The 21,724-nt window shown below is 51.5% G+C and overlaps 8 protein-coding genes across 8 annotated transcripts; 2 read left to right on the plus strand and 6 right to left on the minus strand.

Moving 5' to 3' along the window:
• Nucleotides 1-300: 300 nt before the first annotated feature.
• PMZ80_005338 (uncharacterized protein) lies at nucleotides 301-1,855 on the minus strand (the record flags this gene model as incomplete). The annotated part of the gene is made up of 2 exons (XM_064873758.1): nucleotides 301-1,662; nucleotides 1,709-1,855. The coding sequence occupies 2 exons, from the start codon at nucleotides 1,853-1,855 to the stop codon at nucleotides 301-303; spliced, it is 1,509 nt and encodes a 502-aa protein (XP_064730862.1).
• Nucleotides 1,856-2,508: 653 nt separating this feature from the next.
• PMZ80_005339 (uncharacterized protein) lies at nucleotides 2,509-4,161 on the minus strand (the record flags this gene model as incomplete). Its single annotated transcript, XM_064873759.1, has 2 exons — nucleotides 2,509-2,643; nucleotides 2,695-4,161. The coding sequence occupies 2 exons, from the start codon at nucleotides 4,159-4,161 to the stop codon at nucleotides 2,509-2,511; spliced, it is 1,602 nt and encodes a 533-aa protein (XP_064730863.1).
• A 768-nt stretch (nucleotides 4,162-4,929) lies between these two features.
• PMZ80_005340 (uncharacterized protein) lies at nucleotides 4,930-7,761 on the minus strand (the record flags this gene model as incomplete). Its single annotated transcript, XM_064873760.1, has 2 exons — nucleotides 4,930-7,469; nucleotides 7,527-7,761. 2 exons carry the CDS (start codon nucleotides 7,759-7,761, stop codon nucleotides 4,930-4,932), a joined length of 2,775 nt encoding a protein of 924 aa, XP_064730864.1.
• A 2,889-nt stretch (nucleotides 7,762-10,650) lies between these two features.
• PMZ80_005341 (uncharacterized protein) lies at nucleotides 10,651-11,097 on the minus strand (the record flags this gene model as incomplete). The annotated part of the gene is made up of 1 exon (XM_064873761.1): nucleotides 10,651-11,097. One exon carries the CDS (start codon nucleotides 11,095-11,097, stop codon nucleotides 10,651-10,653), a length of 447 nt encoding a protein of 148 aa, XP_064730865.1.
• A 628-nt stretch (nucleotides 11,098-11,725) lies between these two features.
• Nucleotides 11,726-12,640, plus strand: SNF7 (ESCRT-III subunit protein snf7; the record flags this gene model as incomplete). The annotated part of the gene is made up of 3 exons (XM_064873762.1): nucleotides 11,726-11,900; nucleotides 12,080-12,493; nucleotides 12,567-12,640. The coding sequence occupies 3 exons, from the start codon at nucleotides 11,726-11,728 to the stop codon at nucleotides 12,638-12,640; spliced, it is 663 nt and encodes a 220-aa protein (XP_064730866.1).
• Nucleotides 12,641-13,212: 572 nt separating this feature from the next.
• Nucleotides 13,213-15,633, minus strand: RRP6 (exosome nuclease subunit; the record flags this gene model as incomplete). Its single annotated transcript, XM_064873763.1, has 1 exon — nucleotides 13,213-15,633. One exon carries the CDS (start codon nucleotides 15,631-15,633, stop codon nucleotides 13,213-13,215), a length of 2,421 nt encoding a protein of 806 aa, XP_064730867.1.
• Nucleotides 15,634-16,547: 914 nt separating this feature from the next.
• PMZ80_005344 (uncharacterized protein) lies at nucleotides 16,548-17,264 on the minus strand (the record flags this gene model as incomplete). The annotated part of the gene is made up of 1 exon (XM_064873764.1): nucleotides 16,548-17,264. The coding sequence occupies one exon, from the start codon at nucleotides 17,262-17,264 to the stop codon at nucleotides 16,548-16,550; it is 717 nt and encodes a 238-aa protein (XP_064730868.1).
• Nucleotides 17,265-17,627: 363 nt separating this feature from the next.
• PMZ80_005345 (uncharacterized protein) lies at nucleotides 17,628-21,545 on the plus strand (the record flags this gene model as incomplete). Its single annotated transcript, XM_064873765.1, has 1 exon — nucleotides 17,628-21,545. The coding sequence occupies one exon, from the start codon at nucleotides 17,628-17,630 to the stop codon at nucleotides 21,543-21,545; it is 3,918 nt and encodes a 1,305-aa protein (XP_064730869.1).
• Between the last annotated feature and the right edge of the window lie 179 nt (nucleotides 21,546-21,724).

The raw sequence follows: 21,724 nt of genomic DNA on the forward strand, positions 1-21,724 counted from the left end.
TGCGTGTCCGTCCCTCTAGGTAGAAGTAAACAAGTAAAGAGATGTGATCCGACAACTTTCTTGACACGCAGTTGTATGACTGTCGCATGCTGTCAGACGCAGCCATACTTACCATAAGCGAATCAGTAGGATCAGATTCCTTGAATTGCTGGATGTAACGGCAGACTGCCGAAGGTGCTTGAAAAAGTCGTCACTCTCGTCGTACATGTGTACGAAATTTCGTAAGCCCATCATGCGATAACCGGATAAGCTATCTTCACTCATCCACTAGTCGATGCCTAAAATGGGTCATGGTCGACGTCAACGAAGGTCAACTATCTCAAAGTCCATCTGCGAGATTTCCATCACGTGTCCTGGCCTCATGGCATCAGTGTAGACATTGTCCACGTCGTGCGGATGAAAAATGCCAGGCTTTTCGCACTGAAGTATGGCCATCTTGCCCGGAGGATCAGTCAGCCGGTACACACCCCAGTCACCGCCATAACTTGTGTCACCCTTGCTCGGAGCACAAACAATGGCTACGCTTTCAGCCAGCATCATCTGGTAGCCCGAGTGTGTATGTAAGTCACGACTGCTCATAAAGCAAGTTTGAGTAGGATGAGTGTGTATCCAACCGAGGGTCATGAGGTCGTGTTGATCGACATAGTCGAAGAGTTCTGATTCATCTGTCATCTCGCAGGTATCTGATGTTGATGTCTGTTTTGGAATTACCAAGGCGCTGATGAAGAGAGCGTTTGCCCGCAACGTCCCTGCCAAAAAGCCACATGTCTCCAGATTTTTCATGGTGTTCTTATGTGCGAGGCGCAGGAAGGTCGTTCGCAGGGTAGATGGGAGAAAGAGGGTTCGAAGAGGTGTGCCATTTTCCAGATAAGCGCCAGGCGCAAAAGTGTATGCAGGTTCTGAAGGTGCTTTGCTCGGTGCATCAGCAGATGTAAGCTTTTCAGGTCTGGGAGGGACGGTCGATGCTCTCGATGATTGGACTGGTTTTGGTGGTGGAACAGGAGGCTGCATCAGCCCAGCGGTGTACGGAGGCCGAGACGGTATTGCTTTAGGTGAGTGGGATTGTGCTTCCGGTGGTCTCTGTGCGGGCACTGTCGGATAGCTATACCCAGCATTGTTTGTTAAGTATGCCTGTCTCTGTTGGTCAATTCCAGTAGTGCTTTCTCTCTCCTTCGGCTCGACGCGATTTCTGATAGCCTGCATGCGAGCGGCAAGGTCTTCTCTCTCGTCTCGTTGCGACAAGCCTGTTGGGCGCGACTTTCGACTAGGGGCGCGTCTCGCGAATTCCTGGTCGGCGAGTCTCGCAGCTAGTTCTGAATGCTCTTGCCCTCTTAATTGCTCGAATTGGTTGTTTCGGCGCTCCTGATCGTTGCCTAGGTACATAGAGCTTTGCAATGGGTCCGGTTGAGTACTATTCTCTTCTCGACGTGCCTGCCTGGCTTGCAACACCTTTGTATATTCTTCATACCGTCGGTTGATCCTCGTCTTTAGCAGCTCTAATGCCTTGAGATTATGCGCGACCTCTCGTTCGAGTGCTTTGATGTGAGGTTCTTGCTTCTTGTATTGAGGGTGTGTGGACAGGTTGGAGAGGCATAGATGGGCATGTCGGAACAGCAGGAAGTATGTCATTTCATCGTCACCTTCCCTCATATACACTTGCGCCTCCAGCCGTCAGTATGATTCACTAGCTATACCTCGGGGGCCTTACCTGTTGTACTAGGGCGGCTGCTGTCCTCAACCAGTATTTCAGAGGTACAAGCGCATTAAACTCGTACTCTGATGCATCCTTTGTGATCTGGGCCACACTCTTAGGGACGCCCTTAGAGGATGTTATCGATCCTACTGTCAACGCCATATTGTGTTCGTGCTTGGAAATGGGTGGTGATATTGGCAACTGGCGGGATGTTATCTCATCTCGGAGGGGTTTCGTGATGAATGTATGCTGCTGCAGGTCTTCTGCAGATTCGACGCGTTGGTGATAAAGTATCCAACTTTGTGCTTGCTTTACCATCAGAGGACGATGCCTCGGAGTGACAGTGAGCCATCTTTGTGGCAGTTGCGTATACTCAGTCGCAAAGCAGGCGCCAGGGAATCATAGGTGAGTGGAAAACGCCCTTTGGGAATCTACGTCTGCGTCATCCGCTTCGACTTGCGCGATTGAGCACCATAACCACTTACTCCCTTCACCATTCATGCTCACGCTCATACTCTGCGTTCTAACATCACAGCAATATGCTTCAGCTTCTATATCTACGATGCATTTGTCAAAGGATCGTGAAACGACTGGCGAAACATCGTCATTGAAGTTACATAGGTTGGAACGACGTGCTTATAGTATATACTCGCATGAATAAATTTACTCCTTTTTGACCTGACCTGTGATGATCATCAGAAATGCTCCAAACGGCGCCGTTGCTCCTCAAACATATATTGAAATCATTTGGCGTTGCTCGCTGCTGATGCTCTCCGTTCGAGGATGCAATCACAATCAAGCACAAGATCAGTTGCTCATTGCTCCATTGTCTTGAGGTTTTCAGCAACCTTGAAAGGAGCTTCAGTCTTCGACTTGACCTCGTCGACAGTCACACCTTCAGCAACCTCGATCAAAGTCAAACCCTCCGTAAAATCAACGTCAAACACAGCCTATCATCTTCGTCAGCATACTTGCGTCCATAGGTTATCGATCAAACTTACCAGTTCAGTAATAATCCTACTAACACAAGCCTTCCCCGTCAAAGGGAACTCACACTGCTTCAAAATCTTCGCACCACCCTTCTTATCCGTATGCTCCAACAACGCAACAACCTTCGTCTGACTCGGATTACTCACAAGATCCATAGCACCGCCGAACCCCTTCACCTTGCCCGGCAACATCCAATTCGCCAAATCTCCCCTAGCACTAACCTGCATAGCCCCCAGCATAGTCATATTAATCCTCCCACTCCTCACCATCCCAAAACTCTCCTCACTCCCAAAACAACTCGCCCCCGGCAAAAGCGTAACAGTCTCCTTACCCGCATTAATCAAATCCGGATCCTCCTCCCCCTTCCTCGGATACGGCCCCAACCCAAGCAACCCATTCTCACTCTGCAAAACAACACTAACCCCCGGATCAACAAAACTAGGCGCCAACATCGGCATCCCAATCCCCAAATTCGCATACATCCCATTCTTAAACTCCTTCGCCGCCCTCTTCACAATCCTCTCCCTCTTACTCGCCGCATCCCCCTTCCCAAGACTACTCTTCACATCCCCCGTCTCCCCCTCCTCCTTCCGATTCGTATACTTCTCAATCTTCTTCTCCGCCGTACTCTGAATAACCCTCTTCACATAAATCCCCGGCAAATGCACCGCAACCGGATCCATCTCCCCAACCTCAACAATCTCCTCCGCCTCCACAATCGTCATCTTCGCATTCCGCGCCATAGCCCCATTGAAGTTCTGCGCCGCGAGCCTAAACTGGCAGTTCCCAAGCTTATCCGCCCTATACGCCTTCACAAACGCGACATCCCCCGGGATCGCCTCCTCCATCACATACGCCTTCCCATTGAAGATCTTGACATCCCGCGGCTTCCCGTACTCCTTCACACTCCCATCCGTATTATGCTTCAGCGGCAACTCACCAGTCTGCACCACCGTCCCCACCGCAGCAGGCGTGTAAAACGCGGGTATCCCCTTCCCACCACTGGCACATCGCTCAGCTAGCGTCCCCTGCGGCGTCAACTCCATCTCAAGTTCCCCCTTAAGATACATGCTCTCCAACACCTTATTCTCACCCACGTAACTCGCGATCATCTTCTTCACCTGCTTGCTATCGAGTAACTTGCCCAGTCCGCTTCCGGGTATACCAGCATTGTTACTCACGGCTGTTAACCCCGTCAGCCGTGGGGTCCGGGAGACTTCATCGATGAGCGTGTCGGGGACGCCGCAGAGGCCGAAGCCGCCGCAGAGGAGGACCGAGTTGGGTTGCATGTCTTTTATTGCTTCGGTGGGGCTGGAGACTATTTTGTTGATTTCGAGGCGGGTGTGGGAGGAGGAGAAGTGCCGTGTTAGGAGGATTTCGTGGATACGTGTGTGGGGGTTGCGTCGTGCTCTGGCGCTGCGGAGGCATCGTGTTGTGTGGGAGGTTAGACGGGTGGATGACTCGAGGAGGGAGGCCATGGTTGTGGTGGTGGTGGTGATGGTGGGAGTAGTTGCTAGGCTTGTTTGTAGAGACTGTGTCGTTCGGCGCCGGTAGGGCTACTGTAGTCAAGCTCGAGTTTTGGTCTAGAGGAGCTCTTGCAGATCAAGTGTGCTCCGCGCTGATATTAGCGGTAGGGTACTCGTCGACGACCGAGAGCTTGAGAGTAAGCCGACGTAAGCAGGTGCGAACAGGAAGGGTATCGCAGCACACAGGAAGTAGATTGCTATGTAAGTGAGAAAGGTATGTATTAGCACGACAGCGAGCAAGGACTTATCCACGCGACCAGGCCATGTCAAGAGCAACCGGCAACGAGCAACGGACCAAAGCCGTCGCAGCCATGGTGTAGGCGGAATTATGGGGTGCAGCTGCGAAACGTGGAGGAGCTCTCGAGAGCTTCGATGGGTATCGGATGCGACACTCGGATGATGCGGAATGCCTCGGGATAGCGAAGAATGTCGGATAGTGCACCCCACTAATTACCGCCTCCTGAGTTCAGTGGTCCCGATCACAATCGTTGTCGTCGAGGGTCGTCTAAGAGTAGTCAGCAGAGCTTAGACAGGGTTCTTCAATTACGACAGGAGATTTCATAGAAGAGAAAGTAGTGATATACATATTGTAAAGCTAGAACTCAATCGGCGACCGAAAGTAGTGGAGGGTATCTTATGCAAAACGAGGTGAACTCCCACAGATACCACGGAACGCTAAAGATCACAAGCAAACCCAAGTCGTCGATAAATGGCATATAATCATGCATCGCCCATATCGGCATCATCATCCTCATCGCTCTCACCTCGTGACCCATCCTCTGTTCCAGAAGAGTTAACATCGCCATCCTCGTGCGTAGATGAGGCACTCCTACTCTCACCAACAGTAGCGGCAAGACTGCCGGCAGTCACCCGCTGTATACCGCCTGGCTGGTTTAGCATATAAACTCGTTCTTGCTCAGCAATCTGCGCTGAATTGACCCGCCTTGCAGTGGCAAGCATGTCAATGTCCGATTCCATGTCATTGTCTTCGCCGTCGGCGTGCTCCTCCCCAGAATCACCCGAGAACTGCTGCAAGAATGCTGGCGGAGCTGGGAACACCTCATCGACGAAGGGCGAGCTGCTGCCTTCGGAGTCATCGTCAGAGTCGTCGTCGATATGGGTATCGGATGAGGAACTCGAAGCAAAGAAGATGTAACTTGGTGGCGGCAGCTTGGATGGCAGTAGATCGAGCTTCTGGCAAGACTTGACCTCGGTAGTGAACTTCTGCAAGTATCTCCGGCTAGAAAATGGAAGCTGTTTGACAATTCTGTCTTGACCTCGGACCGGTGCCGGCTTCATGTCGACTTTGACGTCCAACGCAAAGTTGTCTTCCGGCGTAACTCCACCTAAACCGCAAGCATCGAGCTCGAGGGGCATGGTCTCATGCTCTCCAGCTGCGCTGAGAGGAGCAAGGCTCGGGAATTTTGGTAGTGATGCATCGAATTTGGCTCTTTGCTCAGCGCTCAAACTCTCAACATCGAATGGTCTCGGTGCGAAATGCGAGGTGAAATAGGTAGCGTCGTGATACCGAAGTGGCGATTCAGGGACATCTACCATAGCCACGCCAAGAGTCTCACCAACCACAACAGGTCGAGCAGGTTTCATATTTGAAGGCTGCATTTCGGAGCTAAAATCGCTGCAGAAGTGAGGGTTGTTGTAAAATGTGATCAGTCCCTCGTCTTTACTCCTCTGGTTCATGCTGGACTTGCTGAGAGCTTGGATGAGCCCACTTGAATCGCCCGAGGATGTCTCGCAAGAATCGTCTAGATCTCGGCAACCGTCATACCCAGTCTGCTTTTCTCGAAGGACTATGGGCTTGTAGTCAAATGCTGAGCGTGGCTTCGTGTGGTTGATGAGGTTTGGAGATGGTTGAACGTTAGACGTGCCGGACAGCGTCATTGGTTGCTGCTTGGAGTCACTGCTTATTTGCCGACCACTTCCCTTATCCTCAGATGGCGTTGTCGACGTAAGGCCAAGATTTGAAGTGCTGCCAGTCTTGGACCGCTTGCTGCTGCCACCATTTCCAGCATCGTCGGCAGAGTCTTGAGCATTGATATCTGCAACCTCGATTGCTTTCTCGTCATCGGCAGCAAACCTAGTGTTACCAGAACCACCTGCCCAACGCAATTTGAGGCCATCTCTGGACAGCTCGAATCGCTTGCTGAATTTCCTTATGGCGCGGCGGACGAAGTCAGGCGTCACGTTGAGTGTGTGCAACTGTGCCAGACCTGTAAGCAAAGTCAAGAACATCCAAGGGCTCTCCTCTCCTCCCTTCGATAAGCCGCCGAACTGAGGAGTTAGAAGACCTAAGTGATGCATGTACTGGATGTTGTCAGCGCCGAGTTGGGCTCGGTGAATGTCAAGGTCGAGTGGTCGAGTAGGACGCTGATCTGGCGAGCCTGGTGTGGAAATCTCCTTGCTATACTTTGGAGTGGATGTCCCTTTGGTGTCGCTAGGGTCCATGGCGTCGAGATTCACTTTGGTATCAGGAGGCATAATACGGGCCTCTCGGCGTCCTTCGACTTTGCCTTTCTTGTTGTCCCTGGCATCTTGAAGCCGATCGGCTCTAGCAGCAGACTGCGATATCTCTTGTTGCTGCATAGGTTGGTCGTGGTCCCCAGGTCCAGCCACGCGGCCGGTAAACAATTGCTCAAGTCGTCGCACAACTAATGTTTGCTTTGCACGCTCTGACATCAGCGGATCCTGCCTGGGGAGAAGCGTGTCCGGGATATGTTGTAAATAGCTCTTGACAGCCTTGTCCCTCGAAGGCTGGACAGAGGCTGAACCCAGCGATGCAGACTTGGAGGTAGCACCGCTCGTGGTACCTGAAGCGCTGGCATAGCCTGAATCAGTCCGCGCCGCACTAGGCTTTACCGCTTTGGCAGAAAACTGTCCGCTTGAAGTGTCCGATGTGGCAGTGGTGAGGGAGGGAACGGTGGAGTGTACACTAGTAGCGAATGTCTTGAGAAGGGCCTCGAGCTCTCGTCTCTTTTCCGACGGCAGACCATGTATGCGTACTTCGAACAGTTTATCCTCATGCTGAGTTGTCGGGTTACTCGGATTGTCTCGACGGTCCCTCTGCCGTGTGCGTATCATGTGGCGTAGCCTCTTGTTCTCCACCGTCAAGTCATCGATCACCCCTCGCAGGTCTTCATTCTCGCTGTCCAGCCTCGAAACACCTCCAAACCCTCGGTCTTCCGAAGCCGCGAACGCCGCAGGAATATAGTTCACGCGGTCACTCATATAGAAAGGTGGATCGTCTGGATGGATGTTAGCAACGACGAGCTCTGCAAGGAAAGATGGCATCGACTACGTACCATCAGGCTCTGCAGACTTTTGCTGCCCAGGAACACCGGTCTTGTTGGCCTGTGAGAACCATTTGCCCGCACTCTGGTCGGAAGAGCCTGAGTCTTGGCTGTGAAGGACCCTTATAACCTCATCGCCGATCTGGTGAGAAGACTGCGCGTGCGATGCCTTTTCGGGATTATGGCTCAATTTCTGTCTCTTTCGGCCGTCCTGTAGTCGATTTATTGGGGTCCGTCGTGGGTTCATGGCGGTTGCCGTGGCCCTATTTCTTCCTGCTCCTCCCGGCTCATGCTCAGGTAAAGTGGTCGGGCGTGTCGCAGCCATCAGATCTCATGCCTCAACATCAATGACAACAATTCACGAAGTATGCAGTCGTGGCTGTTCAGAATAATCTATGCTGTGATATCTCGCCGCGAACAATGCTTCCTTCCGGCTCGGTGTGTTTTCGATGTACTGTAAGATAACGTTGGTCGACGATGTGGAAGATGTCGAGTTCACGATAGATGTGGTTTGGTTCGGGCAAGTGATACTGATGAAGATTGCCTGTGTCCTTGAAGGTGGCATTGATACGAGTAGCAGTGCCATCGCGGGTCTTTGGACCATCGATCGCCATGGCGCTGTGGGATGCCATGGTTCGGCAGTGGGCAAGCAACATTTTGGTCAACCAGTCGTCAAGCCGCGATCGTGAGGGCAAGATGCAGCCTTGCAAAAAGCAATGGGGATCGCGAGCCTCGACCTGCCATCTAAGTGGGGTTATGAAAGCGGAACGTCAATTGAAAACCAATCAATGCGCTGCAACGGATCGAGATCGCTGACGGTCTAGAACTCTAAGTCCGCCTGGTGGCTTCAGGAAGTGCTTCAGGATCTTTCCTGCAGCGGTTGATCGTCGCCATTCGCCTGCTCCCTCTCAGCGGAAAGTCACAGAACTATTTCTGGCCATCGCTGTTGATCGTGCCCCATCGACGATGAAGGCCATCGAACCACGCCACCAGTCACTCCACGACCTCTCCAACCGTGATCCCTGCCTATCGTAGATTTTCCCGGAAAAGTTGTCCTGCAATCGAGCCTCATAGCCACCTAAGCATTTGGAATCCTATGCGCGCAGGAGCTCTACTCTAGATGTCTCAAGCTACTCTATGGACACAAAACATCGTTGTCGATGACACTGGAATCGATCGCAAAATCTGGACCCCGAACGACATTGCACCTGACAGCCTCCGGAGATGCATTGCGGCCGCCATGATCCACCGAGCACAACTTGGTCATTAGCCATCACACATGGGACGACTTTGTTCCGATGCTCTCCAGAAACCAGATGCGTGTTGAGCCAAGGGCATGGAGGCTTGCAACACATCGACGATGTTCAACCCGTCGCAAGCCACACAACATCAATGACTGGTGATGGAGATTTATTGCTGCGCATCACCCCGTGCTGTTAGCTGTTCTTTGAAGCCAATAGCTATAAGTCTGCAGCACTACTAAAGAGCCCAACAACAGCTCCAGCACGCATACTGCGAAATATACGACATCGAGAAACATGTGCTGCCGGATATGTGACTGATGCGCAGGCTGGCACGGAAGATGTTGCACGATCTCACAGGACTCGAGAACGAGAGTTCATGGTTCCGTCCCGTCTCATGTACAACACATCAACGCTCGGGCTGAACACAGCACCATCCAATTATATGAAAATGCCCCACCCGTTACTTCGACCATAAGGGCAACCAGCTTGATACCAGCAAGAAACAGCGTCCGGCACAAACTTGCCCTGGTCTGTGTAGGTCCTGCTTGCGAACTGTATCGACATGGTAGCTGGATCGAGTTGTATTATTACTGCAGAATGCGGAGCCAGTGCTAGAAATGCTTATTATTTAGATCGATCGATCAGAACCAATTGCTCCTCCGGAGTAAGGATATGCTATGGGCAAGTGAAGCCACGATACTACCATCAGCATGCTGTCATAGCTTTGCAGACGCTATCTCACATCTGTGCTCGACATGGTTACTCATCACTTCAACGGGAGCTGTTTCCGGAGCGACTCTGCAAAGGACGCCTTCGGTATCCTAGCTGCGACGAGTCGGTACTCCACTCGTACTTTACACGTTGACCACAGGACGACCGTTGGGTACTATGCGATTTTCAGGGGCCATCTGGAGTCGTGATGCGCTTCAGCTGACAACCACTTGGACCCCAGCAAGCCAAGGAGGCATTCTAAAACGAAGAGATTTTGATGCTGCTTTTGCGTTCTGGAAAGCCTGCTATATACATAGGTGGTACAACCATGTCAAACGTAGATTTGAGTTATGTCCCTCGCAAGTCGTGTAACGATGAAACAACGCGACGACCAAGCATGATGGCTGGGCAACTAACGAGGCAATACGATCGGCCATTGGTGTCATGGCACGCGCAACTGCTGTCACCTCCGGAGCTTACTTATCGACCTTCTCAGATCTCGAAGATGCCATATACAACCACCTGAGGTCGTAAACTACACAGAAAATAACCCGCCCGTTCTTGGGTCACTTAGAAGGACAACCTACGACCCAAGGATGCATCATACACCATTGCCTGGTATGAGCACGAAGCAACGCGAAGGCAGGTAGGATCGAATGACAGGTCCCAACGGAGGCAAGAGGAGGAAGACTACAAGGAAGGTAGGTAGGTACAAATGGCCGCGCAACAAGGTGAATGCCGTCGGCCGGTGCTCGTCTGTCAATTGATTGTTCCTGCCCTTCCCATCGCCAAGTATACCTGGAGCTGTAAAAGTTGAGCTCCTGACCTCACGTGTATCAAGTTACCAAGGCAGTAAGTGAAGATTGATTGGCATTAATCGATGCAGACTACAACCACGAGAACCAGTGCATAAAGTACGTAGTACAATCCCGTTCGTGGTATGACCTTGTAGAAGAACATACTACCGGTCCAAAACTCATAAGCCCGTTGCTTTGCATGCAACACTGTACACGGGATTTAGGAACGCCTGAACTATCCACCAGCTACCCAACCATCATATATGCAGCCTAATTCTGCGAACTCGTCACGTCAGCGCCATGCCCATGCTAAACAATATCCTCATCAACCATGACCTTCAGTGAAAGTGAAGCACGGAGTTGATTTCAACGCCGACCATATTATCAGCTCACTACCAAAGCCAAATGCTGTTCGATAGCCTCCTCGTACTTATCCAGTCGTAAAGCACCAGCATCCCAGAAGAGAACTGCCTGCACTTTCGGCAAGTTTGTTCGCATATCCTGTTGTTTGACCGTTCTTGAGCTCGACACACGCCTCTTCACAGCCGAGATGCTCTGCACGTACCCAATGACATTAACCCAGCTTCCGGCCTGTAGCAGTGGACGCTTGACAGTCTCCAGAATCAGATTGATATCGACGACAGCACTCGTGCAGACTTGACCGGAAGCGATGCGTGGGTATTTGTGCTCAACTGTAAGACAGCCTGTCTGCTCATCATAGTCGACGACACAGCACAGGAAACGTACTTTTGCGTTTAGTGGTTGTTCGTTGAGTTGATGGAGAAATATGAGCTTGGAAGCGACTGGAGCGTTGGATGTGTTTTCAGCCATTACATTCGTTGATTGGGACTCTTTGCAGACCACAGATAGACTTTGAACGATTCATAGTCTGAGATATGTGGCTGAGATGGAACGGCGAGATAGACACGACTGTCTTGAAGGAGTGACAGAGTAGGGGGAAATCATTTCGTGCCTGAGGCATCAAGAATCAATAGACACCCGCTCACGTGCCAATCGCGGCACATCACAAGTCCCGGTCGCTCACGATGTCATAACTTTACAACCAGTAGATTCCATCTCACACGGATCCAACCCTACTGATATTGTCCAATACCACGACCTCGCCCTCGATCAGCATCTTGGACCTCCTGAACAGAATACTCGATCCTCCTCCAACGACTTCGCGCACTTACAGCCACAAATTCATCAGCCTTTAGTGGCACAAACCACCCTTCCAGTACTCCCGCCAGGCACACGATAGCAGCACCAGATCGTCGAAAACAAAACCGTGGTCTTGCTCTCTCTTCCACGGAACTCTACCTCCGTCCTTCCGCCCAATATCTGCCGATACTCCCCCAAGCGCATCACGACCACCATCCTTGGGCTCGCCCCACTGCGAGCCAAACAACAGCCTCCTCAGCCCCGAGACAATCCCAACTCATAAACACCACCACCCAATATGTGGGGCTGGTTCGGCGGTCAATCCGCCCAACGCAGACGAGATGCGCCCAGAAACGCAATCCTCGGCCTCAGAGAACAACTAGACATGCTCCAGAAAAGAGAACGGCATCTTGAATCACAAATGGCAGAAGCAGACGCAACAGCCAGGAAAAACATAAGCACGAATAAGACGGGTGAGTAGGCAATCTCCTTCCGATCCCATAACTGTGTTCATCGCGAGGATTACACCACACCACTGTGATCTCCCTCGGACACCGCGTGTTTCGTCTAAGCACGAACCCGCATAATAGCACGAACACACCACGCACCGTCCTCTTCTAACGCTCAGATCGCTAACACTGAATGCACGTAGCCGCAAAATCCGCCCTCCGCCGCAAAAAAGTCCACGAACACACCCTCGAACAAACCAGCGCCCAAATCGCCCAAGTCGAACAACAAATTTACAGCATCGAAGCCGCAAACATAAACCAAGAGACCCTAAACGCCATGCGCAACGCCGGAAAAGCAATGAAGGAGATCCACGGCGGCATGACAATCGACCAGGTGGATAAAACGATGGATGAATTGCGCGAACAGCAGCAGTTGGGTGAGGAGATTGCGAATGCGATTACGAGTGCGCCGATTGGGGAGCCGGTTGATGAGGGGGAGTTGGAGGATGAGCTGGAGGGGTTGGAGCAGGAGATGTTGGATGAACGGATGGTTAAGACGGGGGCTGTGCCTGTGGGTGGGGAGTTGGAGAGGGCGCCGGTTGTGCCGAGTTTGCCTGGTGAGTTGCCTACGACTTCGAGTCTGGGGGTGGTTGTGTGGATGGATGTGATGTGCTAACGGTGTGTTTGCAGTTAAAGCTTCGAAGGTACAAGAGGACGATGAGGAGGAAGAACTGCGGAAGTTGCAGGCTGAGATGGCGATGTAAAAGGGCGGAATTATTTGCTGGTGTGAGGAATTACGTAGCCCGATGAAGCTGGCTGGTCACGTATCGAGAATCGCACCCAGCAAGGAAGTGGCTGCCACTTTGCCATTGAATTGCATAGCACTGTTGACTTTTGTCCAAGGACGCGTGGAAGGAAGAATCACAGGGGCAAAGCTTGGGTGTCGACCGTAGCAGGTAGAAGTCACGCTTGTCGCTACGGGCCGCTACGAACACAGGAGGCGCGAAGCACGAGGAATGGAGTCAAGAAGAACAGTTTTGAGCCAACGAATAGAATATATTCATTTCTTTGTCTTTTGCCAGCCTTGATAGCTGAACATGAAGGTACTCATACCAATGAACCAATATCCTGAACATGATTGTAAGTATCCGACCAGTAGAAATCATAGACGTTACCTGCATTTGTGAGTAGCTTCAGACGTATGACATATACACATGCTGGGAAGTGCTTCATGTCCCTAGGTATAATAACAAAGTAACAAGGCTGTAAACGTGCAGGACGATAATGGCACTCGCAGTCCAATTCAAGGATGAGCATGAGTACCACCAGACACCTTCTAGGATCTGAAGGTATGACTCTTTCCAGCCATTTCCTTCCCGAACTTATTACGCCTCGCACCAGTGCTCGTGTCAAGCGCTTTGGCAAACGGATTGAAGGGCTTAGCTGGGTTAGAATCCTTGTATGTACTCAGCGGATCTGGTTGCGGATGCAGCATACTTGGCGCGTTAGTATAGTCAAAGGGCTGGACGTTAGTAGCTTCTGCATTACGTTCGGCCTGATCTGCTGCTTTCTTGGCCTTCTTGAAGGCTTGTCGAGCTTGTTTCTGGGTTAGTACTGTGCCTTCGTCCGTGATGGCGAAATCTTCGGGATTCTTAGGCTCGAAGGTCGCCATCTCTTCTGAAGGGTCGATCTCATCGGCAGCACGTTTCTTCTTGCGACCGGATAGCGTGAAGGGCACGTCGATATCGGGCTCGTCAACAATTCGTACTTCGCCGTTTGTCGGCTGCGGCGGAAGTGGTGCAAGGTCAGAGGCAACCGATGTAGGAGCGCCATTTGTTTCAGCTGCACTGCCAGAACCGTTGACTAAAGTCTGGAACGGCATAACGGACTTAAGGGCCATCTGTGCTGTTTCTGAATCGAGAACTGGCTGGCTGGCGACTGGCTTCATCGCGCCCCAAAAACTTGATGACACGCTCCTTCCGGCTAGCGTTTCGCCACTGCTGACTGCTTCACTGGTTATACCATCCTGTAGCTCGCCGGTTTGCACAAGCTTTTGCATAGTCGCAGCAACACTTTGCTGAACCTCTTGAGGCTTAGCATTCGGGTTCGCATGTTTGAATTGCCTGAAAGATGCCAGCTTGTCGGCATTTCTGTCAAGCACTTCTTGTACTGTTGGGCCATCGACCCCCTTAGGCTTTGCTTCTTTGATTTTGTCAAGCACCTCCTGCCAATGCTGGCCGACAAAATAGGATGCTCTGCCAGCCATCAGTCTTGGGTTGAAAAGCTGCATTCTGGTCTCGGGCTTGTTCTCTGCACAACTCCACAGATATGCATTGCTCATGATACTGGATATGCCTTCGTCGAGTTCTCGAGCTTTCGAATCGCGCCATTCGTGTAAGTTTCGGAAGATTGCGAATTGTTGCTTGTCCAATGACTTGACATTTCTGGTCAGTAGAAGCTGAATCCACCCATTCGGACCAAGACCGTTTTCGGGATCGTATACACGACGCTCGAAGACTTGTAGTGATTCCTTCTTTGAGTTTGTCAACACATAGTCAACCAAGTTCTTCTCGGGTGTGGACTGTCGAATGAGCTCGTTGCGCATGTTATCGTATATGTAGAGAAGATAATGTGTATCAGAACGAGCATAGTCGAGTAGCTCCTGAGGTAGGGGACGAACACGCCAGTCTGCCAATTGATACTGCTTCTGCGCGATGACGTTGGCAAACTTCTGAAGAAGATATGCAAGGCTTCGGTGCGGATATTGAAGAGCATTGGCGGCATGATAGGTATCGAAAAGACCGACGACATACAGTCCGAGATCGCGCTGTAGCCACACCATGTCCGATGCAGAACCATGGAAGACCTTTACAATGTTTGGGTCCGCAAAGACTTCGTTCAAGACCTGCAAGTTCTCTCGCCATGGTCTAAGGGTATCCACGACCCAATCTTTGGAACGTGTGCTGACTTGCATCAGACATACCATACCAACGTAAGAGTTTCTGTCGTTGTGCTCCAGATCGATTGCAATCTCTTTTGCCTGTTTCAGTTCCTCGAGCATTTCCATTACACCTTCTTCTGTGTCTACCCATATGGCCTCTGTGTTCTCCGGCCGCGTGAAGGGTGTAGGTAAAGACTCTTTGTAGACAGATGGGGGATACTCAAGGTTCTCAATCTCGTATTGGTATGGGTGGTTGTAGCCCTTGTCTTGCGAGCCAATGCTTTCCTCAAGAGGTATCTGAGCATGTGGCTTCTCCCGCAGAAGGGGTCGCCAGCGGCTATTGTCATAATTGTCGACGGCCGTCTCAAATTGTGTTTGTGGCTTGATCACTCCATATGCAGTAGAGTAATTGGTAGGAAATCTTGACTTCGTCGCAGGAGGTTCAGGTGTAGCTGCCTGTGATGGACTCTGTCGCTTGATTAAGCCATTGAACTCATCCAAGTTGGCGTCAGCTTTCTCGAGAAGGTCGTCAATCACATCCACAACTTTTCGCCAGTTGTCATCAACGCTATCTCGATCTTGAAGGAGTGGAGTCTTGATATTAGTTTCTTTTGTGGCTGCTTTCAGCAATTTGCTCGTCAATCGCAGCAGGTGAGCGTTTTGAGAGTCGAGGGACTTGTTGACTTTGTCGCTCAGAGAGCGGTGAAAGCTCAAATCATGACTTGCAATGCTGCCAGCGCTTCTTGTGACATTGACCAAAGACGATGTGACTCGATCTTGGTAGGTCTTGAAATCAGCCGGTAGATCGGTAGACATGTTTTTGAATGTGCGCACCCCTAGAAGACAAGGTCGAGAACAGCGCGTTCAACTTATAGAAAAGTACATGCAATACGTGGAAAAGTTTCGAGCAGCAGATGCAGATATTCAAGTGAAACCCCGATTAGCGCAAGCGCGACGTGACCGGCAGTCTAACCCTTTCTGAGGCTAGTGCACCCTCTGGCAGCCCTGTGGCGGCAGGAGCCATCACGACGACGACACTGCTTGCGGTAGCTACCTATGAAAGTTATCGTCCAGTCTATTCGTGAAGGTTCAACAGAGCTGCTGGATTCGTTTAGTTCAAATCCGGTAACCACTTTGCAGCATGTCAGCCTCGCTTGCCCCAGAATGTAATGAGCTCAAAGAGTAAGAAGCCCTGGCACTCTTGTCTTCACGAAGTAGCTAACGCATAGTGAAGAAAGTACGATGCTTGTTTCCTGAAATGGTTCTCAGAAAGTATGTGCAGAATACAGGCATGAATAATTCTAACGAGGTTGTAGAATATCTTCGAGGCAGCTCTTCTACGGATGAATGTGCAGACCTTTTCAAGAAGTACAATACTTGCTTAACAGTATGCCACCTTTTGGAATTGCCTCCGTCGTGCTATGTGGACCGTGGAAGCTGACGGAAGATGGATATGGCAGAAAGCGTTGAAGGAAAAGGGTATCGATCAAATGATTCAGGAAGCAAGAGACAGCACAACGCCTGAAACCGACGCCGAACACCTCAAGCGGTAACACTGATCCCACGGGACAGTATAGCTCATCGATATTTGAGTCTTTCCACCCACAAAAATCGATTCAAGAGTCGTAACTCTCGCTGGGACCATCTCCCACCCAGCTTATCCCCACTCAAAGCAATGCCATGGTGCTGAGCATAACAACAGTTCACATCGTGACACGATGTCGACACTCTCATCGAGCGACGACCAGATCACTCCTCAGAACCCACTTCTCTCCGTTCAGGACCTCTTTGCCTTCATGTAAGAGGCACTCTGGGAAGTGTCTGTGGAGAAGAGCACTCCCAACCTGAGGATCTACGAGTACAGGATCAGGTTGCTTATCTCTCCTCGAAGCAGCTTCGGGGTAGAAGGCAGTCTCTCCGCCTTCACATGCTGTCAGGTATATGAGCAACGTCCAGGTTGTTTTTCCTGCTACGCCGCCAGGGCCAATCACCTTGTTACTCTCATCATAGTGTTGGTCGAAGAATTGACCAGGGCGATATCTGTATATTCTAATGTTGGCATTTAGTCCCAGCACTTCACCTCCCCAAATGCTCTTGTCCTCGTAAGAAGCAACAAGGTCCTTGACTGCGGTGTCTTCCCAAAGTCTTTGAGCAAATGCTGGGTCTTCGATCTGGAATCGGTCGTTCATTCGTGTTGCCTCCCCACGTTTAGGCTTACCTGGAGTGGTGGTAAGAGAGAGTGTTGACAGAAAGGTCACATAATTCTTGCACAGGTTTGTAGTGAGTAAATTTGGCACGACGAGTATTTGGTCTTTTAGAGTCTCCTCAAATGTCAGATCTGAAGCAGCGAGTACGGGCTTCAATTGCGGCCAATTTGGAGGAGTTGGCTTTGCGGCTGACGCTGGCACATTATTGACCTTTGCCTTGCTCTTTTGCTTCGGCGGCATCGCGTATCAACTCACTGATCCCAATGATGTTCAGTCCGTCCGCGACGTATACTAGACACAACGCGGTAGCGGGGTTGAGAGCAGGTTTGAGCACTTTGACTCACTACTACTTGTAGATGGGCGGGATGGTAGAGATGAAAAAGTCTGATTCGCTGGCCATCGTTCATAAATGGTTAGCGTCCTATGAAAGACTGCAGGGTTGCGGCGGTGGATCGATAGCGGCCTGCGCTGTTCGAGGATCGAGGAGCGATCTTTCTCACATGCAACTCTCGCAACTCGATGCACCATCGATCTCTTCACCCCAGATGTCTAGACACGGAACCGAGACACCCTCCGCAGTAAACAGTAGAGCAGACCTACATGATGTCGGCCAGTGTAGCCACGTCGGCAGTAGGTCTGCTAGACCGACATTATTCTCCTCAATCAGTGCACGCCGACCCCAATGCGCCAGCGTGGTCCGACCAGATGGAAGTTGACCGCCCCAGCCAGGAACGGTCCAAAAGCAGAGAACCGAAGATTGCAGCACTCGACGGTGCCGAAAATGACGCGCAGGCAGACTCGGACCGCAGAGATACCATCGGAGGCCTCCTGGCTGCTCTTGCGACCAATGCGACAACCAAGTCGGACGAGCCTTCTGTATCTGCAACTACACCTGCACCTGCACCTTTACCTGTGCCTGCAACCGAGGGTACCAGGGCTGCCCCCGCCTCTGCACCACCACATCATTCTGCGAGTCCTGAAGCCCCTGCAGACTCTCCAATATCGCAAATATCCCATGCCGAATCCCAGCAAATAGATGAGGAAGGTGCGGTCAATAATTCAAACAACGCGCGCTTGCTGTCCGGGGAGCCAATGGATACCTTCCCACCGGCTACCATGCCTTCCGATCCTGCCTTCATGCCACCAATGCCGATTGACCTACAGTGCATGGCCCTATACGACGAGGACCTGCCGATGCCATTTCCTCCGTTCGACCTACCCATGGACCAGTTTCCTCAAGAGCCAATGCCAATGCGCGAACCGACCCCAGTCAATGTCAAACGTCAGTACGATGCGTTTGCACGCCTTGAATTTGCAGACGGTATATTCTATCTCAACACCTATCAATGCGAGCTTGGCAGGGATCAACATGCTTACAAGGATGCTCTAAGGAGAGAACGGGAGGCACAAGAAGCCGCCGAACTCGAAAAACATCAGCCAAAGAGTTCAAGCGGCAAAGCCTCACAAAGGGTACAGTCTATCAAGGCCGCTGAAAGCCAGGTTCAGGGCAGCGTTGTTAGCGAGAAAGGTGGTTTTGCAGGAGTGGATGACCAGCCCATCGAAGGTTATGGTGACAAGAGAAATGGTCAGCATGGAAAGCAACACTCATCCCAAGCATCAGAATCCTCCATTGTTCGACCAGCCGAGGTACTGCACAACCCATCTCTGGCCCCTTTTGATTACCATAAGGACGTAGTCTATCAGTCGACCCAGGCGGTACCTGTGCCGGTGAATGATATCTATGAAGATGAACAGCCTGCTCCGGTCACGGCCGATCATATGCCAGACCCAAGTAGCTGTCCGCTCATCCCAATTCATCCTACCCTGGACCCTGTCGAGCAATCTGAGGCAGATTGTATGAAAGCAATCTCTCGTCGGCACATCAAAATCTTCTGGAACTGGGAGGAGTCCAGCTTCTTCATGGAGGTCCTAGGTCGGAATGGTGCCTTCTTTGAGCAAGATCATATTCCAAGAGGTGGCTGCATCAAACTACACAGCGGTGCTCGCATCCAGATATCAGCAGTCGAGTTCACCTTTCGCCTGCCTATCACCAAGGTGGAATCGCCTGTCGACGATGATGAAAGTTCACTTCCTAGTGATGGAGCGCTTGAAGCGTCTCCGAACGGTACCACAGCAGAAGCAGAGAATGGGCAAATAGTCAAGCTCAAGCTGAAATTGAATGCAGATGGCGTCGCATCCTCAACTCCACCATTGACGGAAGGAGAGAAGAAGGCACGTAGAGGTCCTGGTCGACCGCCAAAGAACGGGTACATGTCTCAACGGGAAATGAAAGAACTCGAGAAGGCCGAGAAAGAGAAATACGCTCGCACGCTACACGGTGGTCCCTCTCCTCCGGTCTTGCAGCCGCGTAAACCCTCAAAATCTCAGCTTCCCAAACCAGAACCCATGTCTGAAGCACCAAAGCCCGAAAAAAGGAAGTACACCAAAAGAAAGAGGGAGGATGGTGAAGAAGAAGAAGTTATGCCATCCATCGAAGGACAGGAAGAAACTCCGGTCATGGAGAACCCTCTACCACAACTGACCGCTAAGCGGGCACGTACAAAGTCCTTCTCACCACCGTACAAACCATTCGCAGAATGCTCTCCAGAAGATCTTGCCCGGCCTCCTCACAATTATGCAGTCCTACTGTATATGGTTCTGTCTGACACTGGTGAGATCACACTTCGACAGATCTACAAGCAAATGCAATCTCGATGGCCGTACTTCAAGTACGTTGTAGACTCGGATGGATGGACCAGCAGTGTTCGACATAATCTGAACCAAGAAGTCGGCAAGCTGTTCGAGCGAGGTCGAAAGGAAGGCAAAGGCTTCACATGGTTACCAAAACCGAATGCTATGGAAGAGTATCAAGCACAGAAGAACAAGCGATCGAACGCTCCTCCTGCTCCAAAACCGCGGCCACCACCACAGAGACCAAATTTTCCACCTAATCAAGGACAACAGCTCACCTGGCAGAATAGTGGTCCAATGCCGCAATCAAATCGACCCGGCGAGACCTTTGGTCAACAAGGGCCTTGGCCGCCGCAACAGCCCAATGGTGGTCGACCGCCTCAGCCGGGCTCGCAAACGAACGGGTCAATGCCGCCTCAACCGAACGGACAACGAACGATGTCTAGCCAACCTCCTAGTATTCCATTGAACCCCAATCCAAACTACGTACCTCCAGACTTCATGCTGCACCACTATTTCGGCAGGCAGGCGCCGAAGTTTATCCCTGTCACGTTTGAAGGTCTGGCTGTCATCAACAGGTTTCAGCATTCAATGATGGACGCCTTGCCTAAGGACGTACCTACGCAAAACAAGTGGGGCGCCATATTCGATTCTGCAAAGAAGCGTTGTCTACACGGTGCGGAATCTTCTGCGCTAGAAGGGGGTGAATCCAATGAGGAGAGGACAATTATCGAGCACGTCAGGACTTTCGTCGACAGGTACAAAAATCCAGCGTTCGAAGGCTTTGATGCTGCGAGAACGGCGTCACCTACTGGCTTAGGAACGACGCCTGCGCCAGCTACGGTAACCACCCCTGCGGCACCTTCTGCTTCAGCGCCAGGCCAAGGTCCTCAGGCACCTCAGAGTCACGTAGTGCTACCACCAGGACCACCAGCTCCAGTAAATCAGATATCTCAGCCATCTCTGCCACCTCAGTCAGCTCGAGCTACAGCAGTTCCGGTCACAAATGGGCTCTCGGCCAATGCCCAGATACCCGTGTCTGTTCAAACCTCTCCAGCAAATCCAACTCCATCAGCTGGTCCGAACGCGAATAGCCACAGCCACCCACAACCGGCCAATGTCGAGCCACCCAAGCAGCCTCCAACGCAAACTGCATCTGCGAGCGGTTCGCCGCCATCCCAGGTTCATCCACAGACTGTGCCTGTATCAAATCATCCCGTCAACAGCATTGTACCAAACCCCAGTGCCGTGGTCGGTGCTGAAGCAGACCGCGCTCCAACAGCGTCCATTCCCGTTGCTGCATCTGCCCCGAGTCCTGCCTCAGACTCTGCCGCCGTTGCTGAAGCACCATCAGCGGCGACCACTGCTAACGATGAGTCTGTCTCGCATCCTGTCCGAGGCTCTACTACCCTTGCTCAAGCAGATTCCTCAGTGCCTGCCTCGAACCTTGCTTCAGAGTCTCCTGGCCTGGCTCAAATACCTTCGGTAGCGCCTGCTACCGATGTTGCACACGTCTCGTGCTCTACTTCAGGGACCCCTTCTCATGCCCGAGCGTCTCCAGTAGCATCTCCTGCCACAGCCTCTCTTGCCAACGTCGCACATGCTGCGTCCACAAATGCAGAGACAGTTGTCCCCAAACCGAAGCCGGCCACAGTTGGGGACACGCAAAATGGACATCCCCAAGAACCAGCTGCAGGTGTTCGTAATGAAACAACAGAAACGAACGGTGTCCCGGAGAAAAAGCCACAAGAGCAGTCGATGACAGAATTATCTACAGGTGCGGTAGAGGTAGAGCAGCGTTCAACCCAGGCAGAGGACAAGAATGCATAGAGAGTGTTCTACACATCGATGCAGAGGATGAGAGAATGTCAAACTTGAGCTTGATGATATCACTAATATGACTTATGGTATGTGTTACGAAAGAATCATTGTGTACGAGGCATGATGAACCATTGCCGCAGAGGACAATATAGTTCTGGCGAATGGTTCATGGGAATGTACGACGTGTC

The sequence above is a fragment of the Knufia obscura genome (assembly GCF_036327395.1).
Source record: "Knufia obscura strain CCFEE 5817 isolate CBS 148926 chromosome Unknown scaffold_5, whole genome shotgun sequence".
Taxonomy (NCBI): domain Eukaryota; kingdom Fungi; phylum Ascomycota; class Eurotiomycetes; order Chaetothyriales; family Trichomeriaceae; genus Knufia; species Knufia obscura.